Source organism: Myzus persicae, unplaced genomic scaffold, assembly GCF_001856785.1.
Source record: "Myzus persicae strain clone G006 unplaced genomic scaffold, MPER_G0061.0, whole genome shotgun sequence".
NCBI lineage: Eukaryota > Metazoa > Arthropoda > Insecta > Hemiptera > Aphididae > Myzus > Myzus persicae.
Window position 1 is genome coordinate 131,043 of NW_019103913.1, and position 23,187 is coordinate 154,229.

The window sequence follows — 23,187 nt, forward strand, 5'->3', positions numbered from 1 at the left end:
TGAATAATTATATTAGTCCTCATAACATACCTATTATTAGGCACAAAGACAATTGGGATTATATATTTAATAACAAAGGATTTTGCCTGTATAAAATATTATTCATGCATAATATGTGAAATACGCGTAGTTAGTTTATTAGGTAAGTTTCTCAATTACGAGTGATAACAATAATAATAATAATAATAATAATAATAATAAATTAGAAGACTGAGCTGTACTTACTGCGCACTGCAGAGTGCACAGTAGGTATCCGTAATATGAAGATTATAACATTAAATAATTATATTAAGTTATATTATTCGTCATAATATTATGATATATACTAATTACTAAGCAGTTTTCATGAATTATATTTTCATGATTATCATAATAAGTAATGTTTAAATTTGATGAGGTGTATGTTAACAAAATTTCAGAAGACCTAGAAATAACGATCGAACTTTTATGCTTTGTGATTTGCATGCATAAATTATTTGAATAAAACCTTTAAATCAATACTATACACTGTAGCACTATACAAAATTATCATAATTGACTTTAAAAGCATAATAATTAGTAGCTATCTATGAACTAAGTTTTTTTACTGTAGTTTAATTAAAATGTACAGTTATATTATATAGTGTACAGTTTTCCATTAACCATAGGATATATGACATTATAAAACCATTTTAATGGCTGAAATAATTATTGCGATTGTTATGTATCAATAAAATACGTCATACCGGAACACAGTAAATTAAAATTAACGCATGTACTTGTTGGCCATGATTATTTAAAAAAAATGTATCTAAGAAGATCTACGAATTCGTATACTATAGCTGCACCGTCTAAATGTCTAAATGTTTTAATTCTACAGTAAATATGTCTATTATTTTTGGACTTCTACCATAAACGGTTTACTAGAAAAAATACATATTGTACTAAATATGATGTCTTAGTAAAATAAATACAATTTATTAATACTCGTAATTCATTTTTAAAGGAAATACAACTGTCAGGGTAATTCATTTTAAGGCGAAAACTGAGTTCTCCAAAATGACGTACGATATCGTAGTTACACTGTCATTATTTTTCCAGTATTCGACTTCGGGATTGTAAAGAAGACGTCTATTTTTTTTTAGGATTTTTTAAAAATAACTTTATGAATACTCTACTTTTTAAAAGTAGATTATTTTTAGTGCCTAGTCAAAAATACCTCCGAGTTTCGTATAATATGTATGGGTACGTTGGAGAGAAATACACAGTTAACAATAAGATCAGGGCATTTATTATTCGATTATAATATATATGAAAGTCGAGAGTTTGCAGTCAACCATATTGTTTGAAAATGATTACAACGATAAGCCAAATTTTAATTAGCTATATGTTCTGAAAGTTTTCTGTGCGCACATTCAATTATTTCGTCATAAAATTATAATCGTTAGTTTTCGTTAGCGATTTGTAATGTAATATGTCTTATTTAGTTAGAGTTGAATTATAATTATGAATACATAAAATATTGTTAATTTCAAATCATTAATAATAGTTGTATACTTGTATACTTAATTCGAAGCAGTTTTACACATGTGTCGCCTTCGTTTCATGATCCACGTATAGCTGCATGATAAATGCGTTATATTTATTTATACGCATGTGTGTCCTCTCTGATTCAATTATAAATCGTCGATTAACGAAAGTTGTTAGTTGACGAAATGTTTAGCTGAGATTATTGTTGTAAGTTTTTTAGCCGAATAACAATTTGAGTTATTTTCTCTCCGAAGTTCGTAAAATATGTGTTAATAATTTAAGTGATGATTTTCAGTCTTCTTATTCGTTTGCCAACAGCTTCAGAAGTTAAAAGATGCCAATTACATTTTTCAAAATTTGAAAACTTTCTGATTATGTTATAGAAGACCAAGTGAATTACATAACGGAGAGCTTCCTTTTATGTAGAAATACTATCAAAACTCAAAACGAAATAGAATTCACTGCACAATAATACACAGTAGGTAGGTAGCTGGTATGTATAATGTCTTTCAGTGATAAATAATAAGTAAAATTAAACAATTCGCTTTTCTACTGCGTCATTAAACTTTGTTGATTAAAACTCCATTTGACTGAATAAAACCAAGTATGATATTATTTAAAACTTTTTCATAAAACCAATCCTTTAAAATTAATTATCAGACCGAAGTTCGGTTAAACCAAAAAAAGGAAATCGTTGCTATTTTAGGCATTCGTTTTATTATGTGTAACGAGGTTTAACTATTATACTCAGCTAAATGGGCTATATAGTCTCTGATAAAACTCGGCCAAACAGTAACCACTATCCAACCACGTAGTCTTGCTATTACGCATTAGGTTTAATTTAGTGTACACAAATTGGAAATTTACGATGTAATTTAAATAAATATAATGCATAATATAATAAAAAAATATATTGTAAAACTATAGGCGTATCTCTCATCACTCACCGAAGTAATTGTTTTTGAATAATGCGTTGTTGTGATAACAAGACATTTTCATTAGTATACCTTGTATCCACCTATATATTATATTATGTTAATAACGGGACATTTACAAAAAAACCTAAAACGCATATCACTGCACACCGCGATGATAGCCCCTCGCCCATTCGTCATTGTCATAAACAGTTTAACGTTTTCATGTCAAGATATCGAACCGATGTTCCCACCGTTATAGGCGTTTTCAGTGCATCACATTTGTGCATCGACACGGGGTGTCTTGAGCTGCGTTATCATTCCCCTATGCACACACACGACACACCCATTGTGAGTTTGACGAACGATTTAATCGTATCAATTTTCTCGACTACGTCCACAGATGACTACAACTCATTTCAATAGGTTTCTAAAACACATTTAAACAGTTTCGAGTGTTGATATAATATCGGTAGGTCAATGGTATTATTGCACAAGCCACAGATATGCGAATACGAGGCGCCTATACTATGAGCTAAACAGCCTTTGACGTTATTGAATATCTAAATGTGTGTACAGTTAGATACAGCTACCGACCCAGAACATAGTTCTGAGGGGGGGGGGGGTGTACGGCAACACAAATACAAAATACATTGATCTTAAGTACAGTATTTATAGAATTTATTATAGCGGCTGTTATCGAGTAATAGGCTTTCACATGTTTTTGAGTTGGGGGGGGGGGAGGAGAGAGCTAGCGGGGTCCGATCGTGGACGTTGGATAGACAATAAACCTATATGGGTTGTAATTTAAATTACAAATAAAATAAAAATATATGTAATACAATGATGGCCATAATGATTCATCTATTTAAGATCTGTCATCGCTCATAGAATAAATGGTTTTTGAACAATGAACTCTTGTGAAAACAACTAATTTTCATCAGTATAATATAATATATATCGGGACATTTAAACAAAAATATAAAACTCACATCACTGCGGACAACGATAATAGACCATTCATCGTTCTATCATAAACGGTTTAGCGTTTCAACTTCCACGATTATACAGAAGTTTTCAGTGCATCAGATTTGTGCATCGACACGGGGCGTCTTGGGCTGCGTTATTATTCCTTTGGGTATTTCACAGCTATATGCACTGTACACCCACCGAGTTTGTTAAACGATCTAATCGTATCAATTTCGAGACTACGCCTGCAGAAGTCTACCACTCGTTTCAATAGGTTCCTGAAACACGTCATTTGAACCGTTTCAAGTGTTGATATAATAATAATGATGTAATATCGGTGTGCCTATATCAATGCACAAGCCACAGATATGCGCGGTCTATATTATTGAACTAAACAGGCTTTGAAGTTCTTAAATGTGTACTCCTTTGCTCGGCACATCCTGTGGGGTCACCATAGACATTGACAATGAGCCACGTGTGGTGCGCGTATATATTTGATTCGGAAAATTGTCCATCTCGGTGCAAGACATTTCCTCGGTTTCGATTCTCGTCATGGCTCTATTGAATACTCGGTATATGCCGCGACTGCATTGATTCGTACAACACACAAATACATAGAATTGCCTCTTGGAATGCCTAGATTTCTTTCGAAAAAATATTGTAATTTATTGCACTTAGCTTAGTATAGTTAAATAAGTAGTAGCACTCGAGTACTCAACTACCTACGCTTTTAGATTCTTGGGTTGTTGTCCATTACTGACAAAATAATAATAAAAAAAAAAAACCCCATTATTTCTCTCACTAGTATTATATGTATATAAGTGGAAATGCTGTTTGAATAACTTACCTTCCTGGTATCTCCGGCGATGGAAATATTATTAGCATATTCGTCGTCATCATTCAATCCCGTTTTCAATTTTAAATTGAATAGGTATTTCTTGACCTTTTCCAAGTCTTGTCATAGGCAATTAAACGAGTAAAAAAAATGTCTGTCAACAATTGGTTTTCTCTTGCAAAGATTTGATTCATACTTCATGTACAGGGTGATTATTTAAATAGGTACACCACTCATTATCTCGATCTATGTTTTTGAAAATATATACATATTTTTTTAGATAATTTGAATTTTATGAAACAAAATGTATGAAAAAAATTATAATTAGGTAAAAATGGAACTTGGACTTTTTGGCCGGCAGTTTCAATTTTGAGTTAACCAAGCCTGACTTTATCACTTTTTTTTTGATGACCTAGTACATATATTGTAACTTAATATTGCAAAACAGAGTATTTATCTGATCCTTTTGATGCACCTATACAGATCAAATTCCAAACGAGCCAATATAGCTAATTTATTATGATTATGAGCATTTAAATTTTTGCTAAGCAAAGTTGTTATAAACTAGTAGGTAGACCATAGGCGCAATTTCAATAAAAAAATTGAGGGTGGTTAAGCTCTGCATTTTTTGCAATTTTCTTAAATTAAAATTAAATTATAACTATGAGGCATTAATGACTTTTTATTTTTTCGAGCAAAAATATTTTATAACAATTTAACCTTGAATATTTAGTCTATTACATTTTTAAAAATTAAAACAATTGTCAATATAAGTATTACAATTTACAGGAACAAGAATTATGTATAAGTTTATACAAGATTTATACGTCTGTCTTTTTCTGCAAATGAGTCAATAACTTTATTAACATTAATTAATTTTTTTTTGTAAAGAGACGTTTTGATGCATAAACACAACAATTATTTGAGGGCGCTAATTTTAAAATTGGGGGTGCTAATACCCCCTAACCCCCCCCCCCCCTATTTGCGCCGATGCCTTGGTATTTACATTTGTATTATTATTTGTACCTGGTAGACTAACTAAATTCTGTGGTATACCACTGTGCTCCTCCATTGAGTTCATCAAGACGTTAGTACGATATAATGAGTGTTAACTGTTTTAAAAGAATCACAAGACACCCAGCTAGTCTTATTATCGGAAAAAATTGGTTTAATTGTCGTAAATTAATAACTAGTTGATTGCGTTTATAAATAAATGTTAATATTTTTATAACGAAAAAAAACACGATTCAATAAATTAAAGAGTATCTACTTACTTTCTACTTAAAATAAAATTAATTACATAGATAATATAAATAGTATAATTAAAAACACGACAACTAAAAATTTATCTGAAAAAATATACTTCTCAATAATATGACCAAGTGGTTTATTTATTCATACATATTTGAACGGGTATTATCCTTTTTATATTTTTGTTACAATATACATTATATCTAAAATTTGATTATTTTCAAAATAAATAAATTACAGAAAAACAACTAACAATATTTAAAGAAAATACAAAAAGTGCGTTCGCATTGGCGTTTGACATAAGACGCCTCATTGGTTCGTTGGATATAGATAATTGGTGGTGCAAGTTGGAATAAAGAATGGAGCTTGTAATCTGCTGTGTCTTTGAGGAACTTAAAAATTCTATAGAGATAATAGGTAAGGAAAACTAACTTTACCACTTAATAATCCATAAAGGAATTAAAGTTCCAATGTTTCCCTGTGAACAGCTATTGAGTTTAAGTCAAGAAGATTCACAATTGGTGTATAATCATGAGCTACATAACGATACCTATATAAATATAATAATTTAGAAATGCAATTATTTATTCGATAATAGAAAAATACAAGTTACCTACTTATTTTAGACATAATACGAATAATTAAAATTTCAGTACTTGGGTACAATTATTAAAACAATTTTGATAATATATACATCGAAGAATATTTTTAACATATTTTAATTATATTCAATTAATCCACTCAACTTTTTATTTGCATTATAACACACAATATTGTTTTGTGTATTTTTAAAGAATCTGCAATGAAAAAATTAACAAACAATTATTAAGGCACTAATTAATTAATGAGCAAAATTGTTTTATACTGTTAAAAGTAACAATAATAATAAACGTTCACACATTAGGAACCTTAAACCGATAAATTTTTTATACGATTTCTGTAGGAATTATACTCGTAATGTGTTTATAAAGAGTAAAAAATAGTTTATTTAAATGGTGATTCTTAATTTTTATGCCTAAGGAAAATGTTATTTTATTATTATTTAAATAATTTATTGGTTATAGCATAATATCTGTTTTCAGTATTTTTATAATGTTGGTTAGGATTTGTTCACTTAAAAAATGTCAACTTATATTTTTAATTTCAAGCATTATTAATTAGAGTATGGTTTAAATTTAAAAATAAGTATTGAAGTCGCCGATTTTTATTTTTGATAATTTAAGTTTAGACAAGATGAGGTGTAAAACGGCAGAGGATATATTTTGTACAAAGAAATCGTCATAAAAGTATTCTTTTTCATAATAAGTAATTAAAAATATGGATTGCAATTAAAAGAGTAAAATCCTACAAAATCACTTAGATACAAATGGTAAGATATTAATTATTAAGTGATGAAACTTGTAAATATTTCAATTAATATAGGACACGAAAAAAATATATCAAAACTTGTTTGGGATAATGGGAGTTTTGTGTTAAAATAATCATTCTGTATAGTGCATACCTCCACATTATACATTAACGTGATTGATATAATTTTAAATTTATGTTATTTATATATTTTGTCTTCATGTTTGTGCCTATATTTAAACATAATATCGTACTTAACATTCCTTTTCTTAATTTTGTTTTTAAGTAAAGGCAATTCTGTTTGGGAAAGAATGTTGCCTACCTAATGTGTTTCGACGACGACACTAACCTAAGGTATAAAAATGCGTTTGTATTAGAAAAAAATATGGTTTATCTAAACATGTAGAAGTAATTCATTAATAAAGAATTCGGGCTGAGATCACGGTAAAATGTAGATATTTTTTTGATCAATTTATATCTCAGACTTCTAAATTGTCTAAGAAATATAATAATTGGTTTTATATTTTAAATGTGAATTTTTCATCGAAAATACTATGTACGTACTATTAATATTAACTTTTCTATGTAATTTAATTCGTCTGCTTGAATTATCAATTTAATCATAAAATTCACTAAGACAATGAACTCTATATTAATAAGAATCACATTGTTATTAAGTATAATAAATTGTTTTTCCCAAATAAGTCGTAATTTTCTACATTTTTCTCGAAATATCTAGATAAGTGTTCGCTTATGTTGCGAATATATTAAGTTGTAAAATGCAGAGTTGAAGTCTTTTATCCTGAATATTTATATGATAATTTATTATTTCAATACAGTAGATGTATATAAATAATTTGAATTCAATTTGAATTTTTTTCATGACATATGCTGTCGTAACATAAAAGGGGAATTTTAGAATTAATACGAACAGTTTCAAAGTTTAATTAAAGTTCAAGATTTATGAAAATAGTATTATTTCAGTGATGATAATAATATTGTTAGGTTTTAGCTATATTTAAAAGACAAAAGTGAATGATTTTAAAATATAAAATATTACGTATCATAAGGAAATGTAAGTTATTATTGTTTTTGTGTTGGCTGAGAAACTTACTGGGTACTAAAAAATGAGAATAATATACATAACGATATTATACCTTACAAAGTAAACCATAATGCCAATATTCAAAAAGGTACATAAAAAGCGGACATTTAGTATTGTAAGTTAAATGTCTTAGAAACATAATATGAATATATGATACATATTTTGAAATATTTATTTTATTCTCATTAATATTAATTATTTTGAATGGATCATCAAACGCGTAATTCAATTTTTCAATGCGTATTATTAGAGCGGATTTACAGGTAGGTGATTTTAATTCGTTTTGTGATTAGTCCATGATTAAATAATTATATTATAATTGACAGTAGGCCTGAATTCAATAAATTGATGATTTCAATGAGATGAAAAACATGAATGCTTCTAATTAGCAAATATTAGGGGCTATAGATGAATTTTGAACTAACGTAGATTGCGCCCAACGACGGGAGAAAATTATAAATTGCGCCAAATACATTTCAGATGTAAATTTCTACTTAATAAATGGCGCTCAATACATTACAGGAATAAATTTCTATGTGTATACATTGCGCTTTGCAAAGAATATTTTTAAATTATATTATTTTTATGATAACAATTTAAACGTATGCCCCCAAAAGTTTTTGGATAAAATTAAAAATTTAATAAAAATTTGAAAACATTTTTTAAATTAAATAATACAAGTGTATACATGTATGAAGTTACCTATTAAATTATATTAAGTTATATTTCTATAATGCTCAGCAATTTTATCCAATTTGTTGAAATTTTCTACACACTCTGATACTCTGAGTGCAATTTACTATATCTGTTTTAGAAATCGAAAAATGTCAGGTGCAATTTACTATAATACTCCTTTATTACATGTTTTACCGAGGGTGCAATTTACAATCGTCCGGAAAAGCAATGGACTAGATCCTTTGAAACTTTCTTTTATTGTGTATTATTGTTATTGCATTGATTAATATGATCGATAGTTGAAAAAATATATTTACATCGTGTGAAAGTTATCATCTCTTCACAAACTTTTTGTACACAATTGCTTAGAGGCGTCAGACGGTGTTTTTTCTGCCAATGCTTTGACGAGGTCGTAATAAATTTTATTTTAGCCTTTGAAAATAAGCTACGTTTATAGATTTAATTTTTGTTATTTACTTTCATTGTCTTAATTAATTACAACATTATGATTTATTGCACTTCAATTAACATTAATTAACAGAGTAAAAATATGATTTTAAATTTTATAGTTTATACAATTTGAAATAAAATCACCGAAATTTATATGATACGTATAATTCTATAGTAATATTGTTTACTGAAATAAAGTCATGTTCACAACGACTCTATTACGTACCTATAGCATAATACTTTAAACACTTAGTATTTTAACGACCGCGTAGGCACTTCAAAAAATATTGTTAACGAAAATAAAACTATTTAATCCTTGTGTAATATTTTCTGTACAATAATGGTGTAATACAAATTGATGGCAAATTTCTAGATATTCCTAGTAATAAATAGTAATTATAAATTGCATTTAACAAATTAATTTACGTTTTTACTAACTGCATACAGCTTATTATATAGTCTATAGTCGTCTGTAATATTTTAAGTTTTACCTACTATCCGTCACTTCAATTAAATACAGACAATTGTTCGTACTTTTATTACATTTTTAAGGTGTTTTGGAAATATTATGACATGTCGAATTTTGATAGCTATATTACAAACAGTTGGATCACTTTCATCGGAATTTAATTTAGAATTGGCGCCATAAATGTGATTTTCCGTAGTAATTACTTTTTATACATTTTGTAGTCGTTTCTAAATGAAAAAAAAAACACGCAACATAAAAATTATTATAATTTTTAAATGTTTTTTAAAAAAAATATTGTATTAAAAAATATAAATGCCTGAAAATTGTATACGATATGAACCGTATAAAGTATTATATTTAATAAAAATAATTTATGAAACAAAATATTAATTTGAAACATTTAAAAGGAGCTTACCAGAAAATGGACTAGTTTGTCATCTGAGGTCTAATTCAACAATGTATGTTAGAATAGGTACCTAAAATAATTACATTTTTATGTGCCTCATTATTTTTTCAAAATCGACCTAATTTCTCATGAATTTTCTTTTCTTCAATATGAACTCGTTTTTAAAATGTTTTTTTTTTTATCATGTAAGGCACCTGTTAACCCACCTAACAATAGATCGTTATAACTATTATTAATAGATTTTTTTTTTTATAGTTTTACCATTATAACCAGAATAGTTCTTATTGACTTTATGCGAATTACTTATATTCAGTTTGCATGTGCCTATATTAATTCTATACATCTATGCATGAATATTAAATTATATTATTATTTTTCTTAGACACTTAATCTCTCAAAGTTTTAAAATGGACTGACTTTCTTGTTATTAACAGTTTTAAATTATAGCTTGTCATTAATAAATTGCTCGTAAATACTTACATGTAAAGAGTACATAATAATATTTAGAAATGTTCAGACATTTGTTTTTCCAAAAGTTTTATAGCTGTCTCTAATGTTTTGTTTAAATAATGATTTACATTATAAGATATTCCCTATTTATTTAATTATTTAGTTTTTCAGCTCCAATTTGGTTTAAATCATTTAATACGTATACGTATACGTATTAAGTAGGCAAATCGTAAAAACCGGATATTCCCCTCTTTCCAAGCTATTTTGGTGGAGTAAAGGACTTTACCATCATATTTAAAAAAAAATTGTAGTATGACTTTTTTAAGTGTATTAAAATAATACAAAATAAATGTCCAAATATATTCAGATAAATAGATAATTATATCTATATTAATGTTGATTGAGCATCTCGATCTTAATTATTTTGTGAAAAGTAGTATTATAGTTATACAAGTAACGTTTGAAACAAATCTAAAACATTTAATAGATTAAACCATCAAATGATTTTATAAATGAGATATAATTAATAATTAATAAGAAAAATAACTAAATATTTCTGCATTATATGAATGGTGCATTTCGTAAGAATTAAAAAGTCTTTGATTTGTGATTATTTTGTCATCCCGACTAACACATTTTTTTTCTTGTAGAATCCAAGCATTACTATGTTCTTGGATATTTAACAATTTAATAATAAATAGGTAATGGATTTGATCTCTGAAGGATTGCTTTGGTGGATTTACGAATATTTGGATGCTGAGTTCTTACTAAGGCTTATAATTTATTATTGAAGCCTTCACTTTATTTGTTCTACCTGTGCTTTTCTTTGGAGCATCATGTTCGTTTCAAAAATAAGGAGGAAATATCACTAAAGGTCACTGCAGAAATACCAAATAACGATTCGGTTATACAGTAAAATGTATTACCTTTATGTCGTCTATATAATATTACTATGATACATGTTCTAAACATTAGGTACTTATTATTTTATTTTTATAATCGTACGATTACTTTTGTAAATTTATTTTGTTTTACATATTATTGCACTTATAATAAACAATAAAATAACTAAAAAAAATGTCATACTAAAGTATTTTTTTTTTACATAAAATATGGCACTGCATGGAAATGTCCTCGTTATAGTCTTCGTTGATAATTGTCGTGGGAAATCGTCCTGATTTCATTGAGATAATACCAAACTACGTTGTGTACAACGTCGATAAGAATAAAAATATATGATCAAATAACGTCATTAATTATTTTAAACAAACCAACGGCTGCAGTTCGTGCAGTCTTATGTATGAAACACACGCGTCTCCGTTTTGATCAATTACGAAATAATCGTATTATATAATCGCTGCAGCGCATCACGGGGACTCGACCGTCGCCCACCCACCACCCCGTTGCTGCTGGCGCCCACCCCGAATATATTCGACAGTCGCGTGTAAACGTTTGTTGTTTGTTTGTTTGTTTGTTTGTTTGTTTTACCGTCCGATTCCGAGACGTCTGTTTTGTTTTCGTTGGCCAGACGAACTGCACGGAGAAGGAGACTCGAAGGCGAAGACGACACGAGCGCACGCAGACACAGTACCTACTTCGATTAGCAGTCGAATAAAACGGTGACGTAACCCATTTTCGGGATACTTGCGGTGGTACCTATATACCTATGACTAGTAGGCGGGTTATACACGCGACGGCGCTGTGGTGGCGTCTGTAGGACGTGCTTGTCGTAAAATATAGATAAAGACCAAATAATAATAATGATATTATATAAACCGAATGGTTATTCGTCGAGATTAGATCATTTTTTTTTTCCTTTTGGACGAGTTGCGCGCGTATAATATAATATAATATAAATCATTATATAGTCGTCGTCCCCACCTTGACGGTGAACTATATATGTACCGCAATACAATTCCGTCAGTGATCCGCTTGCATTGATGGTACCTGCCGTACAAAACCGACCGAATAATATTATTATTTATTATTGTGCATAAAACAACTGCGACTCGATACGACGACGACGATATCGTACCATTGACATATCGCATGCGATCGATCGATTCATCATCGGCGGACCGTCTTCGAACGCTGCGCCCGAACAATAGATATACTATTATTATCATTTATCACATTAGACGAATTTCAAACGAATTGCTGTGTTCGTCGGAACGCTGGACCACGATCGCCGTCTGTCTGATAATACTTCTACTGCTACTGCACACACCGTGTCGGTAATGTAGACACACACACGCGCACACACACACACACACACACACACACACACACACACACATTCAGCCGAGGTACATACTACTCACCGCCCACGCTTTATATGTACCTGAGGAGACGTAACAATAGTTATTTGGTTATCGCGTGCACGCTGGCCTTGGGTATTCTCATCTGTATGCCCGTCACAGCTCACTCGTTCATCAGAGGTAATAATATCATTACGTACAATGCTCTATATACTTTTCGGTCAATTGGTGACGGCCGACAAGTCCGAGTATATTTCGTATAATAATAATAATAATAATAATAATAATAATAATAATAATGATATATATATGTATTTGTTTGATTTTAAATTTTCTGCAGATTGCGGGACGTAAAATATCTGGTATCTATATAGAGCTAGTTGACTATAATAATATAGCTGGTAATATTTATGTCTCTACCAATCTATACTCGCGTTGTTCTCACGGGAATGACAAAAAAAAATTAATAATACGTGTTTTTGATTTGTTGGTTTTCAGCAATATACTTACCACCCCACATTATTAAAGGCAAATAATTATCATAATAATATTACAAAGTAATCACCAAAGCATATTATAATATATAGTAACGGTCAAAAGCGTGCAATATATAATATTATATTACATGGATTGTTTTATATGAGTTAGAAAAAAACTGTTGATTTGAATATTTTTAATTTAAATTTATGAGTTTTAAACGACTGCTGTAGTTGTGATTTGTAAAATATACATCGTTTTTAGTTTTTTACGGTGATATATTATAGGAATATTTTTATAAAAATTCTTAAATGTATAATTTTAATGTAATGATTTATTGAAATAAACTTTTATCATTACAGATTTTATATAATATATAGTATACATGTACGTTACAACCGATGAATTTATTTAATTTTTGTCGACCTTATTCGCTTTTACGTTCCCTATTCGTTTTATCAATTTCCATAAATTTGATTGTGCAAAATTAAAAATGTTTAATACGTTTACATAAAAAAATCTTACGCAGTACTATTTCTTCATTCATAAATTCCTCACACATATGTCATAAGTAACTTTATATGATTTTTAACTTTAAAAAGATTAATGTAACAGTATCATTAAGTATAATATTTAAAATTGCTTTTGATATAAGTACCATTAGGCCTTGTATTAACGCAGCGTACAATGAGGGAGGGGAACATAAAAAATTTGAAATATGTTTTATAAAAAAATAACATCTAATCTTCTGTGGTTTTCTATCCAACTCGCCAATAACCTCTACGGGGTTCATGGAGTTAAAGGGGCATATCACAGTACACCGACAACAGAATCAATCCGTTCTGTCCTGTGAGTACCTACCTACAATTATTTTTTCCAAATCTCACAGCTTGATAGTTGAAAACTACTGATATACCTATACAATACGTAGTGGTATAAAATATATTCGTCAATTGTCGACCAATCGGCTCACGCTTTAGTTTGAACATAATCACTAAACAATATTGTAGTCAATAATCTTTACCGTAAATTGCGTTGCTTATATTATTATAGAATTTGTTTATTTAGAACAACTGATGTCTAATATTAACTTGAGTTGTGGTGGTCTTCACATCATAAAAACATCAATTGTTTGTCGAAATTCGACAGTCACGGTTAGATATTATATGTTATGAAGATTAGTATTTGCACATTTTAATCATTTTTGTATATCAATATATATATTTAAAAATATACCGAGGAGGAGCATCTGAAAAACTATTGCGTGTATAATACGCCAGTGCAACTATTGTACAATAGTTAATAATAATAAATAATTTAGTATTTTTGGTGACCCATTTGAAACTAATTAAAACTTTTAATAAATGAATATATTGTCATTATTAAAACTGAATATTTAAAACATCTTGTAATTATTGACTTTTCATTTTTTTAAAATATATAACATCAAAAATTGCCTATATAATACCCCTTAAAAATCGTTGTAATAAAGTGGAGCTTTAGATAAAGAAGATTTTTTTTGAATTTTTTCATTGATTGTGAAGGATGACTAGGAAGTTATTTTACAATTCGAAAATTCAGACTTACTAGCAATTTTTAGTGAAGGTGATGAACTATACAACTATGTATTATCATCAGTTTTGGGTCAACTGTAAAAATATTACTAAATGTCAGTTTCGCCACATCGTATTACACGATATGTAAATTTTATTTTATTTTAAGAAAGAAAAGTGATACACTCCTAATTATTAGGTACCGAATGACTTATAAATTTACATATTTTATTTGGCTTTATTTCAATATTTCAAAAATTCTCGTAATCTAATAATATTGTAAACAAACGTATTGATTTGTTTTTATTAAGTTTTTTTAGAAACAAATTCTATAACTCTAAATTCTAAACTTAAAATATACAATAGAATACCTATAAGCATATTATGCATTAAATTATAATAGAATAAATTGTTCAAAAACCAGAATAATAGATTTGCACAAATAAATATGTTATTTTTCGTGACTTAAGAATTTTATTAGTTTCTACAATAAAAATAATATATTTGTTCTTAATAATAAAATGTATTTGTTTTTATACAACATTACGACGTGATTACCTATGGGCTACGATTGTAAAAATATGTTTTTAATTAATTTATGCATTTTTAGTATAGTTATTGCAGGAAGTGCCCCTAATTTTTAAATAAATATTTGATGAATTCACTATAGTTATACACACACATGCACACACAAAGCACGTTTATATTCCATTTTTTATCTGCGTTTGGAATGTTCACTTGAAAATTGAATTCGTCCACGGTCACATCCAAAGCGTAAGAAACACGATAAAATTATTTCAGAAATATTGTTGATACTCCTTGTACGTTTTCATATTATTTTCAATAAGTATTTCGTTAATAATATAATTATTAATACTCTAGGATACGTCCTAGTACCGGGTGTAAGTTTCCACCTTACGCATCTTCGTTTCGTTCGATGTAATAATTTAACCAATTCTGGTAATGTTTAATGCGAATGCACGGAATTTTACGTTTTATAAATGTATAAAAAAGTATTGATAACATGTTCTCCGAGTTTAATATTTCTACTTTTTAGCGTTCAATTTTTATCAAATCTCACAATTCATAGTTTGTATTTAAAATTATGCTCTAAAAATAATCTGCATTCATTTTTGGCGTAGTCGTTCAATTATTAATAGAAGGGACATTGTACAAGTTCTTAGATATACGCGTCATTATTAAAATATAAAAAAATTAGGCTGAGTACACGGGTACTTAATGTGTACGTGGTATTTATTACGTTAAAATTGGAAACTCGTTTTATCCATTAAGTATAAAAGATAATATTTGTATTGTAAAAATATACACATTCGTAGTAATGATAATAATAATAATAATAATAATAATATGTTGTTGTTGTTGACAATTTGTTGAACGTACATATAACATGGTAACATTATAATTGCGGATGTCCGACCGTGCTCGTAAGTTAAATTATATTTTTATGACCTACATCGTATACGTTATTGTACTCGTGCCTACCTACGAATAATGCAATAATAAATTGTTAATATTATATATTAATTTAAAAAAAAAAAACGCCATTTAAATACCTACTCAATAACGTTATAAACAAAATTTAAATAATGCACGGTTGATCGTCGTTGTTGAACGGAGAGTTCTGAATCGCATGCATTAGGAGGACGACGTATTCACACAACACATCGATTGCGATTTTGTGTAGTTAACATATTATTATCACACAAAAGAAATATTATATTGTTATGTTCTACGCAACACAGCTCAACGTACTGCGTACGAGCTATGTCGCGGTGCACAGCTGTAAAAAGTTAAACAAGTCGACCTGTTACCTTTTACACTGACACGTACTAATCGTCGGTTAATATCTATTATATTTTTTTTTACCGTGCGTAGAACAAAAAATAAATGGCACAATGACTTGTTTTCGCAATCGGTTTTTAAAGAGGGAAATCGTATTATTATTATTTTAAAGCGCCGAACGGTGCAGAAAACGGCGGCGACGACGACGACGCGTAGTTCTTCGATATCAATTAAAATAATACGAAACAACAAATTATTATTTCCCCCCGTTGTAATCGAACAGGTAATCAATACGTTCGCGGCGGAATAATTACTATCGATTTCGCATGATATCACGACTTTTAAAACTATTTCAACACCACAGTAATGTATAACGATATGCACAACTCGCAATATATAGGTATTATAATAATACGAGCTCGTTTAACCGTGTCGACGGCATTAAACGACTCGGCAATACAACTAATATAATAACACCCCCACCCCCCCCCCCGTGTAACGCAGCGCGCCGTCGTCGTGGATGCGAAAAGTTTTTTCGGTTCCATCTACATTCTATTCAATCCGTTCTATGCGTTATTGTTACATAATATAGCCAATAGGTGCGTATCCGCTACCGCGTTCTGGGCGGCGGCGGCAGTCGCGGCGATTCAATCGCTGGAAACGGTAAACGCTCTGAACTTTTGTAATTGATTCGTTTGGGACTCCACTCGCGCGTCTCCCGCTGCACTACGCCGTGTACCCTCGCCCCGCGGAGGTGTTACTCTGTGTCGCACGAAAAACGATTACTGCTGTGATTCTGAAGTGGCGAAAATAAAAAACAAAGAAAACCGCCGTGACCGATTGGCCGCACAATACAATGTAATATATATGAAAGCCATAACCGATGGTTTCCCGTCGGCATTCCGGCCCGAAGCTCTTACAATACGAAAATCATTATACGCCTATATATATATATATGTATTTACAGTTTTTTTTTTTTCCGAAGCTCGATTGCTTAGCGACGCTTTTCACTTCCGCCCTACTCGTTTTGTCTTTGTAATACATTAATGGAATATCGTGAACCCCCGACTCGAGGGTGGGTGCGTGCGATCAAGATAAATCTTTTAACGACGGCCGTGGAATACGGAAACAAATTGTTGTCACTTATAATGTCTTAAGGACGACAGATTTATTCCGAAAGGAATAGATAAAAAAAAAAAAAGAGGACGGAGGACGGCGGGGAAAACGGCGCACACAACTAAAATAACAAATACTTTTAGTTTTGTATCATTTGCGCAGAGATCGTTTTCAAAACAAAAAATAAAATATAAATAATAATAATAATAATAGTAATAATAATAATAATAATAATAATAATAATAAATAAAACAAGGCAGAAAACCATTCGTCTTGCTTAGAAAACCCAACGGCAGCAACTTTTATTTGTCTTTAAATTATATAATACGAGAAACTGATCTTACAGTAACACGTGATAATAAAACGTATTATTTAATCTCTGAAACGTTTACACCTCGAATTGTCTACGAAACGTACGTGCTGACATTGTTTTGCTAAGTTTTTTTAAAAAAAATTGTTTGACCTAACGATTAAAACAAAAGTATAATAACTATTACGGTGATTATGCATAACAAATTATCGATTAATTTTCATTGTTAGCTGATGATAATTATAATTTTTCTTTGCTGATCAAGCTGATAACGTTTTTATTTTATTACATAGTGTGTTTTTTGAATAAGTAATCATTTTTTTTTTTTTTATTGTACATTTGGGTTTTATGATGCTATTGATTTATGTGGTATATATATTATGACGTGTGTTCGTCCTGTTTCGTGCATAATTATTGATTTTTCGTTCATAGAAGTACACAATTGTCTGGCGTGGAAATTATATAACTATATATCTTTTGATTGGAAAATATACTAATTGTATTTTGGAAAGGGTTAGCATGGCAGGACCAGTTTCCAAAAAAATTGTGACGGGCCATCAAAAAACCTGTGACATTTTTAGGACACCCATTCTTGGTAAAAAAAGCCATGCACTTGACATTTTAACAATTATTCAATTTATTATTTTTTTTTCTAATACTAATTATCACATAATAATATATAGTTGACATTTTTTTGTACTCTATAAGTAATGAATTGTACGAACAAATTTTTTCACTGGCTTCATTTTTTTTTATCAAATTTGAATTTTTCCATATTTTAGAATGGGCACTTGCAAATTGAATGGAAACTGATTAAAATAAAACACATTATTATAAAAACACATTATTCTGGTAAAAGATTTCCCAACAAGAGTATTGGACGTGGTTTAAATTTAGGTTTTAAAATTACGTTCGATTTTAGTATGATCAATGTTGCGGAATATTTAATTTTATAATACTACAACAGTTCCCGATTGGCCCATAATTTCATTACTTTTGTACAGATGTGTGCGAAATTAATATTCTAGTTAAAATTGACGTTTTGATTCAATTTTACCGAGTTAGTGAAAGTAACATAAAATATTTAAGTTTTTGTTGACAATTAATGACATATTCTAAAGAAAATGGGCACCTAAAATATATAGAAATCATTACCATGATAGAAATGTGAGTGACATTATCTTCTAATTTATTACGGTTATTATTTATTTATTATTTAATGAAATGGTTTGTTTGAGATTTGAATGAATAATAGCAATAATGGACGTCAATCATTTGTAATTATTTTCACTTTTTAAACAAAGATATTATAACTATTTAACAATAATATGTTTGTAAATGCATAAAAAAGTAAATTATTATGATTTATTCATTTTTGTTTTTGAAAAACTGTAAAAAACTATTAATTATTTAAGTTTTATTTAATAATATAAAATAATGATAATCGACTAATCCTCTATTTTTTGTTTATCGTAAATCTATTAAAGAAAAAATTTAATAATGTGAATATGAAATCAGTAAATTATTTTACATTAATTTATGGTCTCTTCGATTTAGCCAAAATTTGTTCTTATGATGCAATCCGTCAAAAAGCCAAAAGGTCCTGATAAGTAAAATATTCTATTAAAAGTGTCCACGTGAAAAGTATATGTAGTCACTACTCAATCAATGTTTGAAGATAAAAAACAGTAATGACCATTATTAACACCTATAGGAATTTAATTTAGATGGTTTTAATGATACAACTAACAACTATCTACCTATTACAATTTCAAGGTATTTAATTTTTTATACTTTAAAAAATGTTGACTCATTAAACTTTAAGGTTATTTACAAATAATAATTGTACTCTCAATTCTTCTAATTTAATCTTCTCGCATTAAACCTAATATGCCGGTAGTTATTATACCCGTGTTAGATTTCATTATTTCAATTAATCATTACTGGTCTAACACAATAAAATAATTGGTAAAGTTTTACTGTTCTAGTTTTAATTACTATTAAAAGTAATGCGATAAGCCATTAACGGAAATAAAAGTAATCGTAATTGATGTACTCAGGTATAATATAGGTAACTATTTTAGACCTTTTTGAACTCAGATAATGTTATATGATTCGATATTACGTTCAAAATAATTATAACAGTCAGTGTGCATATCTTTGGTTATTAATCATTGTAATTTAATATGTACAGGTAGGCATTTAAGTAACAAAAATCAAGACGTACTTCATAAAGATGGCGTGATTGCCTATGGCTTTTGCGCATTGTCAAATCCTATAATATCATCAATTAATATTGTAATATCGATTGACCCTCAAATATCCACCTACTTAAACCCCTTGTAAGACGCTCGATAGAAAATTAGATCACTGCAGGCATGGGGGTACATTTGATGAATTTAAAGCTTTTCCATAAGATTTAAAACAAACATAATTATAGCAAAATTAATTTAGTCATGAGTAGTAGCTGTATTACCTACACTCATTGCAGCTTACGTCCTATATCCATGCACTTTAAATGATTGTCTAGTCGATTCACCTATTGTTTTTATATTTTATGCCCGCAGATCGCTGTTTCATGCCACCAGACGATGGCAGTTGTGGAAATCGATTGACTTTGAGAGTAAAATACTACTTTGACTCAACTAATGACGACTGCTCAGAATTCCTTTACTTCGGTTGTGGTGGCAACGATAATCGATTTGACACATTCGAAGAATGCGAAAATGCATGCGTATTCTACGGGTTTTAAAATAAGCCATCTTCCACTGGATCTTCTGTGTTGGCAGCCGACGTTTTGCAATTGTCAATAATTGTTATATATGTGAGTCGCCGCAATGAAGTTTTTCGATTAAATGACTTAAACCATATACAGATATACATAATAAATCACTTGTCCCACAGCATTTGTTCGCAGTATTATTGATTTGGTACGTTTATCAATATAACATTGGTAGGTAATACTAATCGTTTGGAATTAAAACCGTTCGACGAGAATATACCAATTAAACCCAATTGTGCGACGGCGAGGTACTGAGAGCGGCGTTATTATACGACGTCTTATTTAACAAAGAGTCGATAAGGCGTTAAATATATTCCTAATATGAACGCCATAATATTATACATCTCATAATGCATTCCATGCAGCATATTGGTATCTATACGTACTTGGTTATATTTTTAGCCGATCGCGCTGATGACAAGTACAATGTGCCTAGTCGAACACGAGAGAAATCACGTTAACGGGTTTGAAAAAAAAAATTAATCATCAAGCGAAACAATATTCAATTATTTATTTTTGTTCTGTTCGAAAGCACTCGAAGGTCTCTCACCGTTTATAGTGTTTATACCGTCAAGCGAGGCGCCTGGTATCGTACTATACTCAATAACGCACCAGTCGGTTAGGCATTATTTTATTATTTACCAAATATTATATTATGCACGTCATAATACAATAATAACGATGGCTGAATATCCAATAGTCACTCCACTCCTGTTTATCTCATCATCCGTTTTCGATTGTGTGTACTTTTTAGGTTTGGACCATGCATCGGTATGGCGACGTGTGCGTTAAGTCAAAATATTATGAGCTCGCGGTCCGAGGATTTTAGATCGGCGATCACTTCCATGACACGTGTCATAATATTACCTATATTCACGCAACCACACACGCACCATGCCTGATCACATTGCATCAGACGATATCCGAAAACGCGATGAGTGAACATATGGTGTGATTAATACAACTATAATACTTGATGTTGAAAAAAATTGCTCGGGCAGTTGAAATCAAACCAACGAAATAAAATATCGTGTGACGTTATTGGTTTTTGTGTTCTTTAAGTACGCCCGCCAAACGATTATAGTGTGAACAAGTTCTGTCCTATAATGATTTTGTCATTACATTGCATTATAATATTAGGTATCGATGTTTTACTTCGTTGGATATTCAAAGACTTTTGCACTTATATATTTCAGTCAATATCACCACGAAGGCACGGGAACCGTTCGAATTGATGAAACGTAATCCATTCTTTAAATGTTTGTTCAGGTCGTCAATATTCCATTGCAGAATATAGTGAAATACAAATTAATTTATTGTACCATTTGTGCGTTCACAAAGTATAGTACTTATACGTTTACGTACATTGTATACACGCATACCTACATTTATTAACTTTTTCGTTTCATATTTTGTACGATATAGGTACCTATAGTATGATATTAATTTAATAGACTTTCCGAAATTCTACGTCGTACTTCTGTGCTAGTGTATTCGAAAATAACAAAACATGTCAAAGTCGATTTTAAATATTTGGCGTCGGTAATGCTTTTAATTCTGTGATTGAGGAATATTGAGTGGTTTTTTGCTCGTATGTGTGTATGTGTGTTCAGGGTTGCCATATAATCTAATATTATTAAAAATGATGTGCTTGTTATGTAATTTTTGTATTTTTGCTGTACATTGTATTTCAAATGAAATACCAGAAAATACTTGCAATATTTTATAGGGCTGTTGATTTTTTAAATATACTTAACTGATGATATTTTTTTTGCTTGAAAGTAAATTAAAAGACATTAAGAAATAAAGAGATGGTAATAATTATAAAAATACGATTTTTATATATTTTCTTGTAACGATTACGGTATCTTAAGTAATTCCATGTTAAACTAATATAAAAGAGGAAGTATTATAAAATTATAATTATTTTTCAGATTCATGGAGTGGAAAAATATCAAGACATTTTGTTTTATAATATTGGGAAGAATGACGTGTATAATGATGTGAACAGTGGACATTTAATAAATGAATATGTTATCATAATTAAATTTAAATTTCAACAATTTGTAATATTATTGATAATGATTTAAGTTACAATAATTGTTTTATTAAATATAAAAAAAAAATATTTTGTAAATATTTAAATATGTATAATCTTTTAAATTTGTAATTGTATAAAATGTACTACCTCAGCGAAAATAAATGAATAGAAATATTTAATTTGACATTATGTAGTATTATGATTTTATGCATAATATTTAAATCAATATTGCGAAACCAGCTCGTTTCGGAAACTCACATAACACGTGTCTAGTGACTTTCTATTTTTACAAGATTTAGGTTTTTGGTCATGTAAATTTCGGTTGCGGCTTTGGGTGAGGATATAGTGTTAAATGAGTAAATGGCGCGGTCATTGGATACTCCGAGTTAAATGTGTTTTAAACGTTTCCGTTGCAGTGCGAGAGGAGACGATTAAGTGGACTTTTACGAAAAATGATCGAAACAACA

General features: G+C 29.6%; 1 protein-coding gene across 1 annotated transcript; it reads left to right on the forward strand.

Annotated features, from left to right (window-relative positions):
• The first annotated feature begins 12,093 nt into the window (after positions 1-12,093).
• LOC111036255 (kunitz-type serine protease inhibitor conotoxin Cal9.1a-like) lies at positions 12,094-22,786 on the forward strand. The gene is made up of 3 exons (XM_022318223.1): positions 12,094-12,818; positions 20,465-20,721; positions 22,614-22,786. The coding sequence occupies exons 1-2, from the start codon at positions 12,716-12,718 to the stop codon at positions 20,647-20,649; spliced, it is 288 nt and encodes a 95-aa protein (XP_022173915.1). The 5' UTR covers positions 12,094-12,715; the 3' UTR covers positions 20,650-20,721; positions 22,614-22,786.
• The last annotated feature ends 401 nt before the right edge of the window (positions 22,787-23,187 follow it).

Coding starts and splice junctions, on each gene's coding strand:
- LOC111036255 (XM_022318223.1), top strand. CDS start 12,716: ATGTACCTGAGGAGACGTAACAATAGTTATTTGGTTATCGCGTGCACG. Junction 12,819..20,464: donor AGCTCACTCGTTCATCAGAG/GTAATAATATCA, acceptor TTATGCCCGCAG/ATCGCTGTTTCATGCCACCA.